This window comes from Panonychus citri, unplaced genomic scaffold (genome assembly GCF_014898815.1).
Source record: "Panonychus citri isolate SS breed McGregor unplaced genomic scaffold, ASM1489881v1 Contig00111, whole genome shotgun sequence".
NCBI lineage: Eukaryota > Metazoa > Arthropoda > Arachnida > Trombidiformes > Tetranychidae > Panonychus > Panonychus citri.
In genome coordinates, this window is record NW_026515516.1 from 504,237 (window position 1) to 528,629 (window position 24,393).

The 24,393-nt window shown below is 31.7% G+C and overlaps 3 protein-coding genes and 1 long non-coding RNA gene across 10 annotated transcripts; 1 reads left to right on the forward strand and 3 right to left on the reverse strand.

Moving 5' to 3' along the window:
• Positions 1-343: 343 nt before the first annotated feature.
• Positions 344-19,726, reverse strand: LOC128389900 (octopamine receptor beta-2R-like). 6 transcript variants are annotated; one of them, XM_053349552.1, is made up of 7 exons: positions 18,432-18,717; positions 18,172-18,273; positions 8,084-8,371; positions 7,418-7,649; positions 7,152-7,285; positions 2,432-2,541; positions 344-1,552 (listed from the first exon to the last, which is right to left on the reverse strand). In XM_053349552.1, the coding sequence occupies exons 4-7, from the start codon at positions 7,610-7,612 to the stop codon at positions 873-875; spliced, it is 1,119 nt and encodes a 372-aa protein (XP_053205527.1). In that variant the 5' UTR covers positions 7,613-7,649; positions 8,084-8,371; positions 18,172-18,273; positions 18,432-18,717; the 3' UTR covers positions 344-872. The 6 variants fall into 6 exon arrangements, with proteins under 6 accessions (XP_053205527.1, XP_053205523.1, XP_053205522.1 ...); XM_053349548.1 differs by having other exon boundaries at positions 7,152-7,649; positions 8,143-8,371; XM_053349547.1 differs by having other exon boundaries at positions 7,152-7,649; positions 18,432-18,716.
• Positions 18,803-20,827, forward strand: LOC128389904 (uncharacterized). Of its 2 annotated transcripts, XR_008325536.1 has the most exons (5): positions 18,807-18,987; positions 19,111-19,232; positions 19,328-19,969; positions 20,150-20,458; positions 20,593-20,827. It is a non-coding gene; the product is annotated as an uncharacterized LOC128389904 (long non-coding RNA). The 2 variants fall into 2 exon arrangements; XR_008325535.1 differs by having other exon boundaries at positions 18,803-18,987; positions 19,328-20,458.
• Positions 20,728-23,084, reverse strand: LOC128389903 (protein SPT2 homolog). The gene is made up of 3 exons (XM_053349555.1): positions 22,230-23,084; positions 21,640-22,197; positions 20,728-21,392 (listed from the first exon to the last, which is right to left on the reverse strand). The coding sequence occupies exons 1-3, from the start codon at positions 22,873-22,875 to the stop codon at positions 20,830-20,832; spliced, it is 1,767 nt and encodes a 588-aa protein (XP_053205530.1). The 5' UTR covers positions 22,876-23,084; the 3' UTR covers positions 20,728-20,829.
• A 254-nt stretch (positions 23,085-23,338) lies between these two features.
• On the reverse strand, positions 23,339-24,376 carry LOC128389901 (uncharacterized protein CG1161-like). Its single transcript, XM_053349553.1, has 2 exons — positions 23,768-24,376; positions 23,339-23,646 (listed from the first exon to the last, which is right to left on the reverse strand). The coding sequence occupies exons 1-2, from the start codon at positions 24,246-24,248 to the stop codon at positions 23,420-23,422; spliced, it is 708 nt and encodes a 235-aa protein (XP_053205528.1). The 5' UTR covers positions 24,249-24,376; the 3' UTR covers positions 23,339-23,419.
• Positions 24,377-24,393: the final 17 nt, after the last annotated feature.

Genomic DNA, 24,393 nt, shown 5'->3' on the forward strand with positions numbered 1-24,393 from the left:
TCCATTCAAGTCATTGTTTTTTCCTCCTCTGTTGAATTTGTGATTGATATCATAATTATTTATCCATGTACATTGAATAGTTTGCACTGAATTTGTTGAACTTCAATGAAAATCATGAGCTGGTCAGTGAATCTTTCAATGTTTAAATCAATGAGTTAAATTAACTAATTGTTATACCAATCAAAACCTTCCAGTGTAAAAACTTTCTGTTGGAAACTGTAATTTATGCTCGCTAATTGGTAATCAGCTAAATTGTTAATAGTTTCTTGATTGCTCAGTATTAATGAATGAACTGAAAATTATGTAATGATCATAACAAAGGCTTGTGATGATAAATGTAATATAAAAGATGAAAATATTAGTTTATTGATTGTCTATTATAATGAATTGTAATTCCCTTTGAATCTTCATCTTCATCCTTTTCTTTATATTGTAATTGTTACTTTAATTATCATTATCACTATTAATCAGGATTCCAAGCCAATTGAATAATAGCTAATCAATAATATTAATAACGATAATGACTCTTGATTGTTCATTTTCATCCATATTAATGTTATTGTGACAAATTTGCATACAAGATTTTTTTTTCTCGTGTATTAATATTAATACAATGAGATAGCATATCCATGTAAGGTCAAGAGTTAATTATCCGTTAGTAAGGGTTTGATCAATTGGATTAACGATTTAATGATATTGTGCGTAGTTGATTAATAATTACATTTTTTTTTCTTCCATTGGAATAAAAGATTAATAATTAAAACGTAAAATTTGATATCTTAGTACAAGAGAGTCAAATGGTCCTGAGTCCGTTACAAATGGTCAATTCTGTTCAATTCTGCTGGTAGTTGGTCAATTTTACTTCTTACTAGTCATGATGTTGTCGTAACCATTTCGGTTTCATCTGTATTCCTTTGGAATCGGTGAGTAAATGAGTTAAGGGTATTGTTGTTATCCGTTATATTGGAATTGTTAATATTATGAGAGAAACGATAATTTGGACAGAAAAGCTCTTGAATGGCCATTCTCACCTCACGATAACGGTAAGAATAAATTAATGGGTCAACAATTGGCTTGGCTACAACTGATCCGGTTGTAATGAAACCAAGGTAGGCACGAGTGGATGAGGTTTGACTGTAAAGTGGATATGGACAACCATCAATACAAGAAATTGCATACCAAATGATTGCTGGCATCCAACCAATTAAATAAGTAATTATAATGATTAGTGAGGTTGTTATGGCTTTTCGGTATGATTTATCAATCCGACGAGTTAAATTAGTATTGTTAGTTATATTAATGGGATTATTATTAACAAGGGTATTGTTGTTGTTGCTGTTATTAACATTTAAGTTATTACTATTGTTATTTATCTGTTTACTGTTATTATTATTAAGGGAACAGGTTAATTTCTGAGCCATTTCAAGAGTCCAGAATATATGAAGATAGGCAACTATCATGAGCAACCAGGGAGTTCCAAAAAGTAGCAGGATTGTTGAACGAAAATGCCAACCCAATAGGAAGGTGAAATCGCAATCCTGTGATCGGTAACCTGGGTGATTATCATGAACAGGGAGAAGAAGGAGAAAAAAAAAGTAGATCAGAATTCTGGTAAAATCTTTAAAGGAGATCATCTTAAATCATTATCGTCTTATTGTTTGTTGTTGTTGATGTTTTGTTTTCTTCATGTTTGTTACATCTGATTTAAAGTTATAATCATTAAATTCAATTGATAAAAATCTGATGAGAAACAGAGATTCAAGTCAATTGATTGAAATAAGTGATTCAAATTTAGTTTTAAATTGGAAAATAATATTAATACTTGAAATGATTTGATGGTTTACTTTGATTGTTCAATGAGAATACAATCATCATCATATCGTAATCATGAAATGAATCAAAAGGAAAACAAATTGAAAAAGTTTCAATAATCTAATCTAACAATCATCATCATTATCAATGAGAAATCATCATTAATTGTGTCAGTTTAGATTAATATTAAATAAATACATCATTTTGCTAATAGATGATAAATAAATTATATTTGATGAGCAAAAAAAAAGTCATGATAATAAGAATCATGATAGTTCATTGTTGTGATAATCTTATTTCAATGAAAAGTTGCTGAATTATGAGTTGAGATAATCTAATAATTTACAGATCTTTTCATGGTGATTGCAAATATTTTCATCTCAATAGATTGTTGTTGCAGTGATATGATTAAGTTTTTGTTCAAATTATGATTATCAATTTGATTGATAGAACTGATTTAGTTTTATTCTTATCATGGTTTTCTCATCCTGGGAGAGTTCAAGTACTTTTCCTGAACATAAATTATCTTCCAGTGTGTATATATGAAAATACACTGAAAGAGATAGACACATGAATAACTGATGAATGCTGATGAGTAATATATAAATGTGACATTTACCTTGACATGATGTTGATGAAAATATGAAGATGAAAATGATGAAGGGAATCAACCAACAAGTTAATGTGACATATTTAATGTTTTCTGATCTTTGATATAAGCTGGTTAACCTGTGGAAATGATAAAAATCATCATTCAAGAATTAGATAAACAGATAATTAAACAACAGCAGAAAATTAAGTTTATTCAGTCAAAAGTAATTAACATATTCTCAGTAATCATTATCATTTAGATTCATAATAAATGGTAATTTATAATTAAATGAAATTCTGAAAGATTTCATCAACAGTTTATCGATAACAATTAACTAATTCACATATACACATGAATATATTGATTGGGTTGATAGTAAACAAAAGTAGTGATTGAGATTCATTGTCAATATTAAAACTGAATAAATCATTGGCGCTGATTAAATATCAGATTTTCCTGTAGATGAAATTGATTGTTCACAGTTTATTCACTTGAAATGTTTCAGAACTTTTTGTTTTCAACCTTTTCTCCCGAATAAGAGATAATATTTATTCTGTCAGAACTTTTTTCGACTGTTATTCTTGCGATATTGATATTATCCAATGGGAATTTCCATGATATTGGTAATAGTATTGCTCGAAAGGTTTATGATAAACTATTGGTTAATGATTAAGGGTGGAAATTGGAATAAAAATATCATGAATATCAGAATGTCAGACATTCTGATTCATTGATTACCGATAAACTGATTGATTTTCAACTCTTGTTGCTTCAGATTGTGATTCCAAGGATTGATGTTAATAATAATCATCAAATCAGTTCAATTGAGGATTTGATTTATTTTATTGAATGACCAATGGTTATTTCATGATATTTATAAAACTCTATCCATGCTTTTGAGTTTGATTATTGATTGAATTGGATCAACACTAATTACAAACAAGGGATAACGGTTAATTATTAATGATAATCTATTGATAAAACGATGATTAAGTGAAGCATATTGAATAATTTTTTGTACATTTTTTTTTATTCTCACAATTAACGTTAATCTGATTCTAATGTAATTGAGAGTTATTATCCATTCATATGGAAATCAATTAATTGATTGGGCTAAAATAAATATGTATTATTATAAATACAATATCATGTTGATTATGTTTAATGGTGAAAGTGAAATGATTAACGGTAACATTTGTCATGATTGTTAATTATCTCATTTTTCTCATTATAATCATTACCAATATAAAATGAGTGTATTAATATACTTGTCAAAAAATGAATTGATGATTTACAAATATATATATATATATATATATGATTAATATACGATTATTATGTAATTTATTTGGATCACTTGGAATTACGGAATAATAATAATAATATAGTTATCAAAATAATAACGATCGAGATTCAGGTTGATAGCATGAGAAATGATTATTGACAATTTTCAATTTCAACAAGAATCTTAATCATGTAGGAAAAACAATCAAGTAGAAAGTTTAATTTACTTTTCGTTTAACTGAGAGAGAGAGAGCGAGTAAATCAACGATCAGAAAGGTAAATTAAGATGTGAATGGTAGTGGATAAGATTCAGGATAAGTAACAACACCAAAGTCTACATGGTGATGTAAATAAAAATGTGATTTGGAGTGAAAAAATCATGGAACCAAAATTCAGTTAGAAAGTTGAGAATTTTTTTCACTTTCGATTGGAAGAAAATACGAAAAAAAAAAGGATGAGGATGAAACATAAGTTTATGTTCATGACATGAGACAGAAAAAGGATAAATGATAGATGAGAATGAGCATCACTGAACATGTAAAATAAGAATGAGAAGAAAAAAGTTTGCTGAAGATAAGGAAGATAAATTCAAGTGATTGAAATGAGGAAATGATTTCCTTGAGTGTGAATCCCTTTTCTTGTCAACTCAAGTTTCTCCCTATCGACCCAAAGCAATTGATTCTTGATGGATTAATGTCAATCACAAGTTGATGTATAATGATAACGATCGCAGTTCTCAAATTATTACTTAATCATTTTGTGAATTAGCTTGCAAATTATTCTAGTTAATTTGTGAATCAAAGGCTAATTACAAATCATGTAGCAGTCAAATTGAACAGAGAGATGTAGTTGTAAGTTTGTTGATTGTGTTTCTCATGATATAAATATAAGAAAACTCTTGGGAGTGATTACTGTTACAAAGATGATCAGTGTGATGTATTGGAAGGGAGTAAAGTTTATCATCATTAACTAGACATCATCAGCTCTGAATTAATCTCATTTGGTGAATAATAAAGTGAAAATTAAAGGTAAATGGGAAAATTCAGTTCAATTCGATACAATTGAATGGAATCCAAATGTTAGACCCATGAGGGTTTTGTTGAATGAATCTTGTCACCAATCAGATAAAGGTGACAATCTCAATCTATTAACACTTTTTGTCCTTTTAGTATAATTAATCATTACAATTTAAATCAAAATAGGAAGAATTAACTTATCTAATAGTTAATTCAAATGGTAATCAATCAGCTAAGTTAATTGTGATTACTGTTCAATTTACAATTGTTTAGTGACTGAAAAGCCAAAGACAATTAATCAACTTTCAAAGTTACAATCAAAATAATTGGACTAATTTTCATTCATTTGATATATTCATTGGACCACAATTGTTAACAATTTTGATTGTAATTTATCATTCAAGTAGCAACAATGTAACAAAAATAAATCAAAATTAACTGTGACAATTAAATGTTCCGTTACTACTAATACGAGTGGAAAACTTTGGTTCAGAATTATAATTCATGTCAAGTAATGAATTTGGTGAGCCCTGAACAGCTACCATGAAATTGGAAACTGAAATTTAACCAAATTGGATGGAGAAAAAAAATCCGAATTTCAATTGCGATAAACATTTAGGAAATAAAAAGACCAATTGAATATTAATCATTCTAAGTATTATTCATCATCTTCATTATCATTAAACGGTAAGAATTAATTTCCGGTTGATGAGACTGATTAACTTAATCTTTAATTAGTTTCATTAAGATTAGATCGATATGTTAAAGAGGGAAAAAGTTGTCCGAACAGCATTTTATCTAATTGATTGATTAGATTTACTGATAATAAGATAATAAGATTAAGACTTAGAATGTAAAATAATTAATTGAGTTGAAGAGAAAGATGAAAAATTCTTGAATATTTAGAATGGAAATTCAATAAAAAAAAATATATCATGAATGATGAATAAAAACAAAGTGAAATTGAAATTGTTGGCAGTAAATATATTATATTATAAATGAAAGATATCAAATAATGGATTGAATAAAAATTGTGTTAAGGTGATGAATGATGCAGGATGAGAGAGAGAGAGAGAGAGAGAGAGAAGCGAAATGATGAAAAGAATATGTATTTTATCATCTTTTTCACCTTGTAATCCTTAATGCGATTGAGTTAACAATTTTGATCTAATTTATGGTAAAAAAGATGGAATAGTTTTTTGTTACTGAGAAAAACTCATCAATTCACCTTGGAATTGTGAAATTTCATTGGGTGTAACTTCATGAGGTGGTGATGGAGATTATCATGAGCGATTAACAGAAAATGAATTGGAATCGTAATTGTATTTGAAAAAAATAAGAGGAAAGTTAAATGAAATTGTTACTGTTTTGTTTTTGTTTGATTTACAATTGGGAGTTGAAATTGATTAGTTAATATAAATAAGTTCTAAATCACAATTAAATGTTGTGATTAGAAATCATCAGTCTATCAAGTTTCACAGTGCTAATTGTTGTTGTTATTGGAAACTTGATTCGTTTGAATAAACTTGATACAATTAGTCAAGGTAACTCAAAGATAAACAGAATTGAATTAATCTTTTTGCTAACAGAATGAACAAAAAAAACTGTTAATCCCTCAAGATTGTAATTGGATTTTCATATTATCAACAATTTGTTTTGTTAATCACATGAGAGTTGATGATAGATTTGATATAATTATGATTATATGGATTTGTTTGTTAATGTTGATAATCATTTTGAATACCATGTTAATCATAATAATTACATAAAAGAGATAGAAAAAAGTAAATTACTCAAACTACACATATGATTTAATTGTATACAAAATTACCGTCAATTATAATTACTCGTGATGATTACGATTTACATATAACTGTTTATGATTAGTGATGATGAACCTCAACTTTGCTTAAATTATCAACAATCATTAACAATTCCAGATCGTTATTGTCAAAGATTTAATCAATTTTTTTCTGATAATTAGAAATGAATTCTCACCTCAATGGTTAAATCATTATCAACATTTCCTTAATTACTATTTTTCATATTCAATTTCTCAAAATTAAAAGGTAATCAAGAGATCAAGATATGATTCTACCACAATTAGAAAGGATTAAGAGAAACATAAATTATTCGGATTAAAGGGATTAATTGATTGTTTCCAATGCAAACAAAAAACAACTAATTACAAATAACATAAAACACTGAATATATGATACAATTTAAAATGATTAACAATGTGTTAATCAAGGTAAATATTGTAATTACCAATGGATAAATCTTAAAGCAATTAGAGAAGAAACCAAATTAATTAACACTTATAAGAACTGCTAAGTAAACAATTAATAATATCTAAATGTGTTAATTATGATAATTTAATGATGAGTAGTTATCTAAATGAGTTAATTAGTTGATTGTTGAAAATAGTAATAATAATATTTACATACCTGTGATGAATTGGATTAACTGTTCCTTGATAGTGGAGCCATGTTAATGCTAATAGATGAAGAACCGAGGCAAATAATGAGGTTAATCTGATAACTTCAATGGTCAACAGAATACATCGGTTTAATTGGATTCCCTGGACAACCGGAAGATAAGAGGAAAAAATGATGACCAGTACCGTTATAAAGGAGGCGATTGCATCGGTCGCCGCTAAATTTAGTGATAAAGTCAAAATGGGTGACCCATTGATGTAGCGACTTCCACGAACCTTAATCAGGACACCATTGAGTAGGATTGATGAGAAACAGGCAACAATTAAAATTGGACAAAAGTAAATGTACAAAGTTGCTAATTGTGAATGTTCAAAATCGCTGTCAACAGTTTGATTACTATAGTTGGAAGGGAACAAATTTTCAATATATTCCGCTGGTAAAAGGTAAGTATAATTATCACAATATCCCATTGATGATGATGATGATGATAATGTTGTTGTTGATTAACTGGTAAGAAGAAAAGAAAATATTAAAAGACAATTAGTTTGATTCTTTGACATGAAATTGTTTGCAAAGAGAAGCAACAATCTGATGAATACGAGAATGAGATTAAAAGTGTAACCATAATTTGTCAAAGATGTGAAAGGATGATGATGATGATGATTGAAAAGGATGAAAAGGGAAGATGAGAAGTTGTAATGGAAAGTTTTTGAAATGAACAAAGAGGTAGAAGGATAGACTAGAACTGTGGAGAGAGAGAGAGAGGAAAAAGGATGAAGATGGAGATGAGGATGAGGATGGGGATGGCGAGAAAATCTTAATATAATTTGAAAGTAGTTGTTCCTATAAGGAGGAAGGAAAAAAAGTTCTTTTGAGAAGAATCAATGTGAATGATGATGAGAGGAAAGATGGTGGTGTTGGCGGTGGAAAAAGTTATTCACTTTTATATTATTGTTGTTTTTGTTGTTTCTCTTGTAGATTTAGCAGCTACGAACTGTACTTCGCTGTATAAATATATAAATATCATGTTGAAGTTCAACTGAATTTCCATTATTTTGTTCATGGGTTCCGAAGTTGCATCGACTCAAATTGTGATAGTTAGATTTAACTTAATTTTTCTTCGTCTTCATCATCTTTTCCTCTTTAGTTTGAGTCACTTTCTCCTTTTTTTTTGATTTCCTGACACATTTCCTATTATATTCCTTCGTATGGTGATGGTGATGATAACACTGAGAATGCAGAATATTAAGAATAAAGTAGTTGTAGTATTAGAAGAGGTAATATGGTGATAATAATCATAATAAGAAGAAGAATCAAGAGAAAGATCAACCCAATCAAAGTCAAAGAGAGAAAGAGAGAAAGAGAGAGATAGAATCAAGTAGAATGGAGGGAAAAGTTCAGGTTAATTCAGAGTAAATCGGGATAACAACAATTTCCTTCTTTATCGGTTGATCTTCCTGTGGAATGATGATGATGATGATTGTAAGGGTATTACGTAAGAGGTTAATCTAATCTCTTTAAGCTATTTTAAACTGTCTTATCAATCACATGATACTTAAATTTGAATCATTTGACCAACAGAAAGATTGAGTATAAAAGCCAATAAGTAAGGACCTTACTCATCAGTTAACTATCAGTTAATCAGTTGATTTTGTCATTTAATTTACAATCAATCAGTTAATCATCTTTTTGGTAAATTTGTCAATTAATCTTTATTTGTACTTCATGTTTTCATTTAATTAATCACCCCTTTTTATAATTTGATTTCCCTCTCACTTCATTGACTAATCAAGTTCCTAATTAAACTTACTCTAATTAAAATTTATTCTTCAATAAATCAACCTCAGTCTTTATAAATCTATACCTCAATCAAAACGTGTCTCTCTGAATAATCCCCCCTCGGTAACTTGTAACTGTGCCTACAAAATGGTGGAGATGCCGATCTTATTCAAGTGATAAATTTTGATGTGTAAACAGGCCTAGTCAACGTGTATAAGCCTATAAACTGCTATAAAAAGCTTCAGCCAAAGCTTCCAGTTTCCTTTTCCGTTGATTTACAAAAGGTGTAGAGACTCTACAAGGACAAATTCGTTTGACCTTCAGAGTGGACTAAAGGTGTGAGAAAGGTCCTTTCTCACGAAATCTAGGTGGTACTTAGATCAAGAGTGAAATATTAGCTACAACTTGTGGGTTAAGAAATTAACTGTTAATTTGTGAAAGTGGTAAAATCAAAATCATCGTAATAATGTCGCAAACAGATAAAGTGGAAAAAGAAAGAGAAATTGAAGTTCCAAGGATGGAACTTATCGCAATTGCTGATGAATGGGGAATAATAAACCCATCACAAAAATCAAACGTGATGTTACAAAGGGAGATTTGGGAAGCCCAAGTGCTCCAAGAATTATACGAAAGTGGTTCAGATGAGTTGCCTGAAGCCCTAAGTGTAAACCCTCGACGCCATTATGAATATAAATGGGTGGACAGTATAACATTGAGAAAATCCGGTGTGGATTTCGAAAACCTTGGTCGTTTAATTAAAGCGAAAATTTTGTGTATAGACCAGTTTCTAACATACAATCAACAACAATTAGAGGAGGAAGTTGGAATAACACCAGCGATCGCTGCCCTAATTTCAAACAAATATTGTCGAAGAGAAAAAGCATCATTCATGGAGCGTTTGGAAACGCTGAATAACAAAGAAGTAAGATTGAAACCTGAGCAAAAAGAAGCCATGGATCGAATGAATCGTCGGAAATGGCCGAACAGAGAAAATCAACCATTCACCGAATTCATTCAAGTTGTTGAATATGATCTAAGGACCTTAGATCCAACAAGAAATTCGTGGGTAAGCCATGCGACAGTCTTATTAGAATCAGAAGCAAGAGTAATAGCAGAAGAATTGAAAATCGAAAGACCAAATATTCTGTGGGAAGAATGGAAGAAAATGATGATAAACTCAACCATCACATCAAGTGAAAAAGCTGACTCAGCTTATGTGATCTACCAAAAGAAATGGGACTCGAAGGAAGACCCGAAAATTCATCTAAAGAAGATTGAAACAGCAGTGAAAATTATTCATCCACAAGCAGATAAACAAACAGTCGCCATGTTTTTACTAAATTCATTACCTTATTATGTTCAGAATAAGATAATACCAGAAAGTGCAACGTGTGATGCTGATAGCATCAAAAGAAAAGTCACCGGAATCTGGCAAGAGGCCAGTAGAATAAATACAAGAAACACCAGAGGAGGTCCTCCTCAAGGTCAAGTTCCACAGAACCAAAGGTTCAACAGAAACATGAACACCCCAGTTAAAGAAAAATCAACAGAAAAATGTTCTCATTGTTCAGCGATTGGACACAATGAGGAAAATTGTTGGGCTAAATATCCCGAAAAGAGACCAGCGCGGCAACAAACAAATCTACAGACAACACAAAGTAAAGTGAATTGTGTCGAAATGGATGTTCCGATCGAAGGTGGAAGAACCTATGCAACAAAATTGATAGTGAGTAAAAGCTCAACTCACTTACCTGAGAATGTGAGACACCCAGTGATCAAAGTGATGATAAACAACGTAGAGGTCGAAGGAATGTTCGACACCGGAGCATGTACAAGTTTAATCAGCAAGGACCTTGCCATTAAACTTGGATTACTATCATATCCTTTTGAATTGAAATTTTCATCAGCCGATAAAACACAAATGATCAGATCAAATTGTTTTGTGCCATTGAGAGTTTACAATGGAAACGAGCCAAAGATAATGGTGGCGTATGTAATAGATGGACTATCAAATGATATTCTTTTTGGTGAAAATATCATAAAGGTAACCTGGTTGGTTATAAAAACGAATGGTTTAGGTAAACCGTACACGTTGAAACACAGAGATTTAAGTCATGAGTACACGTTAAAAATCGAACCACCAAGTATGAGTGAGATAGAAGCGTTATTACAAAATTGGTACAAAGACGATTACGATTTAAACAAAGTAAAACCAGTGGAAGAGCAAGTAAATAGGAAGAAGGACCTTCTTCCTTATATTCAAGAACCATTAAGAAATTGGGAAAACAAGCGAGAAATAACAATTCAACAAACGTTAAGAATCAATTTGGTAAAATTCATTCACGAGAATTATCAAAATTATCCGTTGATAATCAACAAGATTGAAGAGTTTCAAGACAATGAATTAGATCTACCTGAAGAAGTCGAAGACATGAAACAAAGATTATACAACCAAATCAATCCAGAGATAAGTGAGGAAGATAAACAAAAGATACATAAGGTATTGATGGAAGAGAAAGGATCTTTCTCTAAAAGCAAGTTCGACTTGGGTTGCGTGCCAGCCGAGTTCACCAAATTTCGAATTGACATTGGAACTAATCATATACCAAAATGTAAGCCTTTTCGATCGAGCGAAAAGATGAAAATGGAAATGAGAAAAATTATTCGAGAATTTAAAGAAAATGGAATAATTGAAAATTCGGATGTGGGTGGAGGAGCTCCAGCATTCGTGGTACCAAAACCAAATGGTACGTGGAGAATGGTAACCTCATACATCGAATTAAACAAGTTAATTCAGAAAAGAAAATTCCCAATGCCAAATATCGATGACGCAATAAATCGATTAAAAGGAAGCAAATATTTTACAACATTGGATTTAGCACAAGGCTACTATCAACTCGAGATTCCAGAAAGTGAAAGAGATAAAACTAGCTTTGTAACCGAAGACGGTTGCTACAGATACAAGAGATTGCCAATGGGTTTGGCCGATGCACCATCATATTTCCAAGAGGTCATCAACAAAGTTCTTGGAGAGCTGAAATATTCATGTTGTTTCGGATATTTCGATGACATTGTTATATATGCAAAGGACATCGATCAACTGTGTAATAACATGCGTCAAGTAATTGGAGCATTGAAAGTATTTGGTTTCAAAAACAGAGTCGAAAAACTCCAAGCAGGAGTAACTCAATTCGTATGTTTAGGACATTTGGTTTCTGGAAGAAATATCCAACCTGACCCTAAGAAGATAGAACGGATTAAGGCCCTTAATCCACCATCGTCTCAAAGTCAGATTAGATCTCACCTTGGGCTATTCAATTATTTTTCAAGGTTTATTCAAAACTACGCAATAATTGCAGCACCATTACAAGAAATGGTCAAGAACAAATATAAAGGTATCGCAATTACATTGAATAAAGCAGCTTTAAAAAGTTGGAATCAACTCAAGGAAGCACTAACGGAAAAGTGTTTATTGACTCATTTCTATGAGGAAAGAGAGACAACATTAATCGTCGATGCATCTGCAGTAGCAATTGGAGGAATATTGGCTCAAAAAGATGAAGATAACATTTGGAATCCAGTTTACTTTTTCGGATGTAAACTACAAAAATACATGTATTCATGGAGAACGACAGAGAAAGAATGTGCAGCAGTGGTCTATGCATGTCAAAAATTCGCACATTTCTTGAGACACAAGAAATTCACGGTAATCACTGATCACCATGCTCTCTGTGAGCTAAAGAAAACAAGATTTAAAGTTACACGAATCATGAGATGGCAGAATGATTTGGCAGAATTTGATTTCGATATACAATATTTGAAAGGTGAAAAACATCCAGCGGATTGTTTTTCAAGATCAAATGAATGGGCACATCGACAAAAGGGAGAAATGAAAGACGATCATTTCGATAGGTATTTAAACTATTGTGGAGAATACGAGTCGGATGAAGAAGATTACGAACTAATGGAAGAAGAAAAAGTCATCAATCACGAGAGTCAGAAGGTCCTTCTGACTGTGGTCAAAGAATTTGATTATTTAGATCGAATCCAAGAAAAGAATTTGATGGCAACGATTAAATCACCAAAATTACAAAAAGACAAAGAAAGTGAACTCAAAAAGGAACAAGAAAACGACAATCGATGTAAAATGTTTAAACAAGATTTGGAAAATGGAAAAATGAAACGTAGATACGAAATACGAGATGGAATCCTGTTCAGGATTATGAATGATAAAACAACAAGATTTTACTTACCAGATTCACTGATTGACCCTGTTTTCAATCAATACCATAACGCTCTAGAAGCAGGTCATTTTGGTTGTAAACCAACATTAAACAAAATCAAATTGGATTTCTGGTTCCCAGAAATGGATGAGATAATTCAGCAAAAGGTTGAGGCATGTGAGAAATGCCAAGAAAACAAAGTGAAAACCTTCAAAATGGGAAAAGCTAAAGCGATGAAACTTCCGGGAAATCCATTTGAAAGGGTTCAAATAGATATGATTGGAAAGTTTCCAACATCAACAAGCGGTAATCAATTCGCATTGGTAGCAGTTGATACACTTACTCGTTACGGTGTAGCGAAACCCGTTAAGAAAGGCACAGGCAAGGAAGTGGTAGCATTTTTGGAACAAATAATGAATATCTATGGTAAAATTAAAACCTTGCAAACGGATAACGGAAAGAACTTCACATCAAACGAGGTCAAAAAGTTCGCAGAAGAACATCAGATCGAATTGATAAACTCTTCAGCCTATCATCCACAGACAAATGGACTTGTCGAGAGACTAAATAGAGAAATAAAAACGAGAATTGCAATCTACACAGAAGAAGAAAACAAATGGGATGAAAATTTTCAAACACTAATATTTGGGTACAACACAGCGATTAAAAGCGATTTAAGAAAATCACCATTTCAGTTACTATTCAATTATGAACCTCGAGTAACCCTTCACAACAAACTAAAGATCGACCCTTTATATAAAGAAAATAACATTTTGGAATTACGAAAAGAGGTAAAAGAAAAATTAGAGAAGAAATCGGAAGAAACAGCAGCAGAAAGAAATTTGAATCAGAAGGAACCTGATTTCAAAAGAGGAGATTTGGTAAAGGTAAAACCAGTTCCATATACAACGGGACCAGCCTTTATGAAAAACAAGTACGAAGGTAAATACATTGTATTGGATACATTTGATTCAACAGCAAAATTGGTTTGCGTGTATACAAGGAAAGTGAAAAGTTTCAATTACGAAAGGATGAAAAAGATAATATGTAAAGAGCCCAAGAATTACAAGTATCTACTGAAGAAATTTCCTCCGATGGAAAGAAAAGAACAGAAAGAGAGAGAAGGACCTTCTCTCATGGAAGAAAATGACGAAGAGATGGAAAAAGAAACAGAAGAAGAAACAAGCAAAGAGAAAACGATTGAAATATCTGATCATTCAGATCATGAAGAAAGTTTAACCAGAATTTCGGATAAATTGGAGAGGTTGAATCAACAACAACAAGAACAGCAAGAAGAAAAGAAGAATGAACAAAATCATCCAGTACCAGTAACGTTGAAATCTTCAGAAGAAAACCAGAAGGAAAAGAAAGAAGAGAAAAATTTGGAAGAAGGACCTTCTTCCAAGACAATAAGAAAACCAGAAGATTCTGATTCAGAAACTGAAGTATATTACGATACAACAGCGGAAGAATCAAGAAAAGAAAGCGAAATAGAAACAGCCAAAGAGAGTGAAGCAGAAACAGCAAAAGAAAGTGAAGTAGAACAAGAACCTGTAAAGAATAGAAGAAAGTACACAAAAAGATCATTTGGAACCCATTTAATGGAAAGAAGAAATAGAAAAACAAAAGAAAATCAACAAAACCAACAAATCTAAAATAAGCGAAAAGATGACGACGAGATAAGGACCTTATCTCTAATAAGTGATTTTAACAATTAACAAACTAACAAACTAATAGTTTTAAATGAAACATGATAAAGTACAATAAGTTAATTTGAGTAAATTAATTAATTGAAAGGACCTTTCAATAATTAACTTAAATCAAATTACAAGTTAACCGATGAGAAACAATGTTTAAAAGCGAAAATGGGAAATTCGAAATTCGATTCGGACATTAACCGAAAACCGCAACAAAACCGTAACCGCAGAGAGAAGCGCCAATCAGACGAAAAGTGTTACAACGTTCTGTTTAAAAAGCCATTTGTGACAAAGTGTTTTCTTTCAACAATTAATCATTGTTTATGTGTTTTTCATCAACAATTAACAAAGAGAAAAGAGAAGGACCTTCTCAATTCAAATCATCAATTAGAAAAGTTAAAATAATTAACAAAAGTGTTAAAGAAATTGAAAGAGAAAAGGACCTTTTCACCTTCAATTAAAACAAGATGGACAATCTAGATGAATATTGGGAAGTTCCAAGAGAGTCACTTGAACTTCTATTCAAAGAAAGACTTGAAAAGATCTTTGGTAAAACATGGAGTCAAATTGATTTAGGTGAGGTCATTCCAGGGTTCATTTTAGCCGAGTTACCCAAAGCCAATACCGAAAGATACCTCATCTCAGTTACATGTAAATTATGTGACCACATTCCAATATGTCCATTCAAGTGTGACCAATGTCATCAATTCTATTGTAATTATTGTATTAAGTTACTATTCAAAATTTGGAATTTGAGAAAAGGGAACAAAGATCCTGAACAACAGAGTCTAATTGGTAAAAAGTTCGACTGTGTATCATGTATCTCCAACCCTTTATCAACAATTATACAAATTAATGGGGACGAGTTATTGATGTTTAAAAAGCTACAAGTTAAATGTGTTAATTACAAGTGTGAAAAGAAAGGACCTTTCTTTGAAATGATTAAACATCTAAAACTCTGTCCAGCTTCAGAATTCAAAGTAAATTCAATGTTAAGTTACATCAAAGACAATGAACAACAAATTCATCAAAATGAACCTGAACCAGTTATACCAATAGAAGAAACACAAAGAAAACACATTGAAATCAACAGAGCTTTTGATGTACGATTGAGAATTCAATATCCAAATGAAGCAGTTCTGGTTCCGAATTTTCAAGCTCGAAAAGCGATAATTGATGAAAACGATCCATCTAAGAATAAATCAATTTTCATTGGTAATAGGAAACCAGATGAATCGATCAGAAAAGGACCTTTTCTAGATCAAATTCATCAACCAGTTGACCCTTTCTGGGATAAAGCTAATGATGAGCTTATTTACTCAGATTTAGAAGCGTCTTCAAGCCAATCAACAAATTCAAGCCAAACAGTGAAAAGTCAACAAATATCAAGTTCGCAACAAAGTGTCGAATCAGTTCACCTTCAACCTTCAACAAGTTCAGTTCAACCCTCATCAACAATGTCATCAAATGTACCATCAACATCAACATCAATCGAGACTGAAAGTGCTCCAGAGTGGGGATCATGGGATTGTTTTCCAATTGCTGCTCGTGTTTGTGCACCAAGTCGTGATGATGTGAGTGATCAAGAAGAAGGACCTTCTTCTTTTAAAAGATCACGACCAGTTCCCAAAGAGATAAATGAGGAAATTGGAGATAGTGAGAAACCAGTAGGTGCTAAGCCTAAGATCAAGATTGAAATTGCCCAAATCAGAAAAGACTCAAATATCTCAGAAGAAAAGAAACAAAAGATGATAAACCAAAGAAAAAGATTAGAGAAACGAGTGGAATATGGAATCGAATCGAATCAAGATAGACGACGAAGAGAAGCAAGAGAAAAATGGTTGGAAGAGAAGACTAACCCGAAAAACAAATTCGATATCGATAAGTGTATTCATGTAGAAAGAATCAAAGAAGCGAGAGAAATTTTTGAGAAAAAGAATCTAAAGGTATGTGGAATCGACATAGAAAAAGCCGATGTCATGACCGAAGCTGGTGTCCGCCCATTACCCATTTGGATTAGTATTGTAAACCTGAAAGGTGAAGCTCTTTTAAATCAAATTGTCCGATATCCAAAAGGATCATTCAAAGAGATTAAAACAAAGCATCATGGTATCACCTTTGAATTAACAAGAGGGCTGATGCTTGGGCAACAAAAAAAGGTACTTCAGGTCCTGAAGTCACAAGATATAATTTGTGTCGCCGGTGGAATTGAAGACTTTGTTTCTATGGGATTCAGTTGGGACGATTGGGATCTAATTAGACCAAAGATCAGAGATGTTAATGTGTATTACAAATGTAAATTAGAAACAAAAAGTTTGGGTCTTCGATACATCATCTTCGCATTATTTGGTGTCATCATCCAGGAAGGCGAACATTCACCATTCGTTGATGCAGGATATACTCTTCTAGCCTATGCAGTGGATTATGAAGAATTCGAAAAGTCTCATGAGGAAGCCGTCAACCATCCAATGTACACAAGACCATACCCTCATGTAAACTATGGTTACAATCGTCAAATGAGTCAACTAATCAGAGGAATAATGGAAGTAATAGACGATTGGCCTTTCCAAATAAGAAAGCAAATTCAAGGAAAACCCTCTGCATCTTACGACGAAATGAAAATGTGTGATGGAACCGAATTTCTAAGATCACCTTATAAAGACATCGATTTACAATCATTTGGAAGATTCAGGAGAAGGAGAATCGAAAGGACCTTTCGACGTTGATTACAGTGGTTGTTGAATTCATGAAATTCCGCACATCAGTTGTGACAAAATTCCATGAATTCTATTCATTCACCGTAAGCAACGTGAACCAGGGGCTCTGTAAGGGTATTACGTAAGAGGTTAATCTAATCTCTTTAGCTATTTTAAACTGTCTTATCAATCACATGATACTTAAATTTGAATCATTTGACCAACAGAAAGATTGAGTATAAAAGCCAATAAGTAAGGACCTTACTCATCAGTTAACTATCAGTTAATCAGTTGATTTTGTCATTTAATTTACAATCAATCAGTTAATCATCTTTTTGGTAAATTTGTCAATTAATCTTTATTTGTACTTCATGTTTTCATTTAATTAATCACCCCTTTTTATAATTTGATTTCCCTCTCACTTCATTGACTAATCAAGTTCCTAATTAAACTTACTCTAATTAAAAATTTATTCTTCAATAAATCAACCTCAGTCTTTATAAATCTATACCTCAGTCAAAACGTGTCTCTCTGAATAATCCCCCTCGGTAACTTGTAACTGTGCCTACAATGATGATGATGATGATTTTCCTCTTCTTGTATAATCAGTAACATCTTTTCAGGCTTTTCCTACCATATTCCATCCTTCAAATGTTTAGGTAAATAACAATCATGTCTCTTTGATCATCTTTCTCCTTAATACTTGTGATACTTGTAATTCTTGTATCTTTTGGCCCTAGAGAAAGAAAAAGAGAAAAGAAAATCAAAAAAAAAATCTCTTCTACTTAGATATAAATATTTCCATAGTAAAAATATCTCATCAACTTGAATGAAAACCCATGGTGATTCTGATGATATAAATAAATATATATTTATATATATAAATTTACTTACTTGAGATGAGAAGAAGATAAAAATGATAACACAATAATCATAATAATCACAGTAATCAAGTTAACCACGAGAATATAATTTACTCTTTATGGTGATCAAAATGTAGGCCCAATGGAGGAGGATTTTTTTTTCCTTGTTCACTTTAAGCCTTTCAGCTTATTCCTTTCAATTAATACTTACTCAAAGATGATTATCATGATTACGATATTATTTAGATAATATTATTATATATTAAAGATGAAAATATCCACTGGCTAAGAATTGATTGAAATTACACTTGACCGTTGATTAGAAAATCTCATTTAATCAGCTGGAGTTTCCAGTTAATTTTTTTCTCTTCTCTCTTATTGGTTGATTTTTTTTTCTCTTTCTAATTCTCAATGTTGATGTTTCATTTTTTTCCTTCTCTTTTTAATTGTTGATTTAATTGTTTGCTTTTTTCTTTTTCATTGAAAACATTGTTGATTTTCTGCTTAATTGTGAGGTTAATTTCTAAATTCCTGATTAATTATGATTCTTCTTGATGTTCTCAATCTGATTCGCTCTTTTTGCTCAGGTGATTCTCGTGTTTCCATTGGCTTTTTGTTTATTTTTTTTCTCTCTCATTTTTTTTTCTTTTGATTGTTTTTCTTTTGATGATTAACTAATTGTTACCTTTTTTTTGCTCCTTAATTTAAAGGTTTACACTGTGTCTTTGGTTGTTCGATTTGTGTTACTTGTTAATTGAATCAACAGATTATTATATTTACTTTGGAATAGATAATCGTTTGGAAATCTTATTGATTTGATTTCTTTCCTATGGTTGATTTTTTTTCTCTTCGTATTCTTATTCTTGGGATTAACTTCATCCTTTTTATCTGATCTTCTTTTTTTTTATATCTCTTTTTGTCCAACAGAATTGACCATTTCCAAGATTATTCTTTTATCTGGACATTTTTACCATGGAAATTGTTGAATCTCTATTGACCAATGATGGATAATTGTGTTACTTAACTCAATTGGTGTTTGTCGTGTTCATCTTTAGATTACAAGTTCTCATTATCTACTTTCATAGAGAACTTGATGATCTTATCATCATGATGGCCGATATTAAGTTTTCGAGGTTAAAAGAGAAGGAGGAGAATCAGGAGGAGGAAGAGAAAATATCGTAATTTGAAAAAATGATTGACTTACATGGTGTAAACTTGGAATTGAAGAGAACGATTTAATGATTTATTCATGAGGACCAAACAATTTCTCTCAACAATTTTCGCTTAAACCATTTTCCATTCCTGATTTAGCTAATTCGGATCAAGAAGAAGAACAAGAAAAAGAGATGAAGAAAAAAGTTCTCCAACCCTAAAGACTGGACACTAGTGACCCATTGGTTTTGATCGATTGGATTTACATCCAGAGTTAATGATCTCACAGAAAAGTGTAACAATAATGGCGATGATCCTCAAATCCTATTAATCATTTTCATTTTTGATGATCTTTTTTTTCCTCTTTCTATTTATTTAGGTTACTCATTAATTTGACCCATTGTCAATTCGTTAATTGTAAGTAATATGAGATGGAAATGATTTGATAATCCAAAGAAACAGGGAAATGTCATTCAGCTCATTGAGAAATAGACCAACATGAAAATAAAATCGTAATTGCGTTTGTTTCATGTATTTATGTTCATGTTAATCCAATTACCATTGGATGATTTTTTCTTTAATTTCTATTTATATCAGTGTCATGTTTTATTTACATGGGGATTTGTCCATTATCAGCAATGAACATTTTATTAATCAACAACAGTTTCTCTGTGGAAATGGTTGATTTTTTTTTCTTCAATTTCTCATCAACCACGAATAGGAATTCAATTCAATATTCTCACCTGAATTTACCTGATGTAATCTACTTTAATCTAATTGCTGCTCTATCATCAGTTGATTCCTCAGTGGAGTTGACATGATTACTTTTAATTATTTGCAACAAGCAACAATCAAAAAATCTTCACTCACTCTAAACAGGATTAATCAAAATCTCTCATTTAACTGGTAAGAAATTGTTCCAACTAATTACTATCAAATCGATTGGGGTGAATCAGATTCATTTAGAGCGTTTTAATTGGAAGAAACACTTTTAATTGCAAATTGTTGTTCTTTTTTTTTACAATTTTAATTTTACAAAGAAATTTAATACAATCAAGGGAGGATGCAAAATCAATCCAATCGGTTGGGATAAGTGTCTAAATATCAGGTAAGAGATTAGTACAAAAAAAACGAGGGAAAATTACAAAAAAAAAGGGAAAGGAAAAGTATTGAAATTAGAGAGGGAAATGATTAAATTATAATTAATTGCATAGAAAATTGTAAAGCAAAAAAAAGTGTCAAGTCGAAGTGTTTTGATGGTGAAAAATGAGTTGAGATCAATCCTCGTCCGAATCATCGATAAACTGTCGACGCTTTTTCAGTTTGGCCTTTCGTCGTTTCTCTTCCTCTTCCTTCCTAATATCTTCCAGATCTTCCAAAAGTCCAGCTTTAGCAGATTCCATTTCCTCTTTCATCTGTTGAGCGAATGAGGCCTCTTCGATATCGTCATCATCTATCATGGCGTATTTACGTTTATCGTAACCAAAAATTTCTCTAATATATTGAGAGACATCGTTTTTCTGTGCTTCAAGATCATCACCATCATCGATAAAATCTCTCATCTCTTCGTCTTCCTCTTCTTCATCATCATCATCCTGGTAAACGGGCTGATAATTCATTCCACGGCGATAAGTTAATCCAATCGGTGGTAATATTTTATTCGATGCAATTGGTTTACGAGCTTTTGGCATTGATGGTGGTGCTAATTGTGTCTTCGATTTAACGGCTACTTGTTTACGTTCTTGTTCCTTTTCACGTTCTCGACGAAGTTGAGCCAATTGTTCTTCTAATTCTTTGTTCTTTGCTCTCTGACGTTCAAGTTCTCGTTCAGCTTCCAATTCTGACAAAGGAAATACGATAAAACAAAATAACAATGAGAACAAACAAAAAAAGAAAATGATTAGAAAAGGAAAATAATCAACATTTGATTCACAGGTGAATTGGTTAATCATCTCAAGAGATTAATTGATATTTATATAGATAAATAAAAAAGACAATGTGTTGATTGTCTTCTCATATATTATTTATATAAAATGGGATCATTTTCATCTCATTGATCAATTGATGGTTTAATTGTGCTAATTTACCTCTTTCTCTTAATAGTCTTTCTCTCTCACTGAGAGAATCTTTTCCATTTTTAATTGAAGTATCTCTAGATGATTTGGCATTTAAATTGTCCGATGGTTTGACTAATCTTTTTGATTGTGGATTTAAGGCAGATTCAAATGAAGATGATGATGAGGATACAGTTCGTGACACTAAATGATCACCACCTCCTCCACGTTGATCAATTCTTGATTTCACTTTTTGGCCATTTTCCTTTAAATTGGAATGTCCTGATTTAGAGATTGGTGCTGACTTAGGTGAGGGAACGTATTGTTGATTTGATGATGAACCAGTTGATTTGTAAGCATCACTTTTAATTCCTTCTTTGGTTTTGGTCACCTTAGTTGGAGAATATTCAATTGTAGAACTTTGCTTTTTCCGATTTTCATGAGATTTCTCAATAATACTAGGCCTTGTTGGTGAATATTCAGCTACCCTTGATTTTGGTATCTTGGGTATACGATTATTACTTGATTGCGGTGGTGCTTGTTGTTGGTAAGGTTTAGATGATGAAGATGATGTTGGTTGTCTTGTTGTCACTGATGATGACTTTTCGAGGCCACATGGTTACCATTTGATAGTTTACTCGATGGTTGATTAGTTGATTTATTATCTTTCTGAGTAGAAGTAGTATTACTTTTATTCTGTTGTCTTCTCATGTTTTCCAATATTCGTCTCTCTCTTTCCCGTTCAATATCACGATCGGAGATTTGCTTTTCTTTAACCTTTGCTGAGGTCATTAATTTTTCTTCTTCACGTTTTCTGGCCTCCGCTCTTCTTAACTCTGGTCCACTTAGTTTACTCTTTTCTCGAGATGCTTTAATCCTTTCCAAATATTCTTGCATTTTCTTATCCACAGGTTTACCAAAAATTGCTTGTTTTCTTGCTTTCTCTTGTTGTTTTTTTCTCTCTTCCATTGCTCGATGAGCTTCTTGTTCCTTGGCCAATCTTTGCAATTCATCATTTGCTTTCTTAAGTCGTTCTTTGTCCATCTTATCTCGTAATTTCTTCTCAGCATCTTCCTTTTTCTTCATCAAACGTTCTTTCCTTTTCTGTGCCTTTACAAATTCTTCATCAGGCTCAGCTTTTTTACCATATTGTTTATATGGATTAAGCATCTCTTTAAATCGAGCCTCTTTGGCAGCTTCTTCTTCCTTCCTTTTCTTCTCCAGGTATACCTGAATTGCAGCTTTATTTGGTCCTTGTTTCCCAGCCATGTTGTTAATATTTTATTCCTAAGCCTCAAGTGAAAATCAAGCAGCACCAAATAGAGAGAAATTTATCCGAAAAAGGGACAACACAAAAAAAGAGATAAAACACTAATCAAAGTTACGATTAATACACAACAATCAAAAGAGAATAGAAATTAGTATGGTGGTTAAATTAGGAACAATTTAATTGAACATTGATGATCCGTCATTGATTGAAAACACTTTCAAACTGGAATCACAATTTAAGAGTAAACATCTCATAGGGACCGTTTCCGAATATTCAAGAGAAAATAAATGAATTGTTCTAATTTTAATTAAAATTGTTTATTCTTTTAATGTATTTATAATTAATGATGATTATTTTTAATTGATTGATTAGTTCACCATTTTGACTGGTCTTTATGGTTTGTAAGTAAAACGAGATTAGAAATTTTGGTGAGATTTAATTGTTGTTGTTTGTTGATGATGATTTTGTTGTTTTTTTTGCTTTGCTTTTGTTTTACTATTAAAAAAAAATTAATTTATTTGATTGGTTTTCCTTTTGTTGTTGTTAATTAAGCATTGTATGTCTATCGTAGATGTTTTTCCTTTGTTCTGATACTTTTCTTATCCATTTGTGTTGTTCATGACCAATTACACCGATTACACTTTTAGATTGAGTGTAAGATAATTCTGGTTGACTTGTTGATTCAATTGATTCGGTTGAGCTTCGTTTAGGTCCAGTTTCCACTAGCATTTCTTCATTGAAATGTTCCCGATAAGGCATTCGTCGGAAAACTGTTATAAATATAAAAGGTAAAAGAAGATAGAAGAAAAAGAGAATAGAATAAAATGAAAATTAGATTAATTATCAATGAAAAGAGGAGGATTTTCCAATGAGTGTAAGGTTACAACTTACTCTTACTCCAAAGCATATATGAGTCTAGAATTAGGATCAACATGTAAGCAACGAGTAACATGACTACTGTAATAACACCGATGATTGTATATCTAATTATCTCAGTGTTTCGAGATTCAAATCGGCATTCACAGAGAGGACAAAACTCCTTTGAACTGACATTTGACAGTTGAGGTAAAACTAGACCATCACAGTTACATTTAAGAGGTGGAACACTGTCAATGTAAACCTTTCGATCAATGTAGAAATTATTATAAGTATTTGAGTCCATAACATCAGAATTATAGGAAGTTACATCTTTATTGTTGTTGGAATTATTTGACTTGGATTGATTTCCTTGGGCTGTTGATTGACGAACAGGTAAACTATCATTGGCAACCACTCTCAAAGAAGGACAAACACATTTACACCTCTCGTTTTCATATTGTCCAACTGAAGATCCAACAAATAAACATAAGAAAAGAAAAAATATTGATTCCATTTTTGGATAAAAACACACAGCTAATTGTTACTTTAATGGCTCATCTACAGTTTCTAATTAATTGAAATTGTTTGGATTAAATTGACAATCAGATTGAAAGAACCAAATGAAACATGTAAACAAAAATTGGAGAACAAAAATTCTA

Bases quoted from the DNA above. Each gene is read 5' to 3' on its own strand.
- LOC128389900 (XM_053349550.1), bottom strand. From the start codon at position 7,612: ATGGGATATTGTGATAATTATACTTACCTTTTACCAGCGGAATATATT. The intron at 2,542-7,151 runs GTATGTAAATAT...TCATTTCCACAG, and splicing joins GTTAATCCAATTCATCACAG to GTTAACCAGCTTATATCAAA. The intron at 1,553-2,431 runs GTAAATGTCACA...ATAATCACCCAG, and splicing joins TTCATCAACATCATGTCAAG to GTTACCGATCACAGGATTGC.
- LOC128389903 (XM_053349555.1), bottom strand. From the start codon at position 22,875: ATGGCTGGGAAACAAGGACCAAATAAAGCTGCAATTCAGGTATACCTG. The intron at 22,198-22,229 runs GTAACCATGTGG...AGTCATCATCAG, and splicing joins ATCGAGTAAACTATCAAATG to TGACAACAAGACAACCAACA. The intron at 21,393-21,639 runs GTAAATTAGCAC...TTCCTTTGTCAG, and splicing joins AAGACTATTAAGAGAAAGAG to AATTGGAAGCTGAACGAGAA.
- LOC128389901 (XM_053349553.1), bottom strand. From the start codon at position 24,248: ATGGAATCAATATTTTTTCTTTTCTTATGTTTATTTGTTGGATCTTCA. The intron at 23,647-23,767 runs GTAAGTTGTAAC...TATTTATAACAG, and splicing joins ATATATGCTTTGGAGTAAGA to TTTTCCGACGAATGCCTTAT.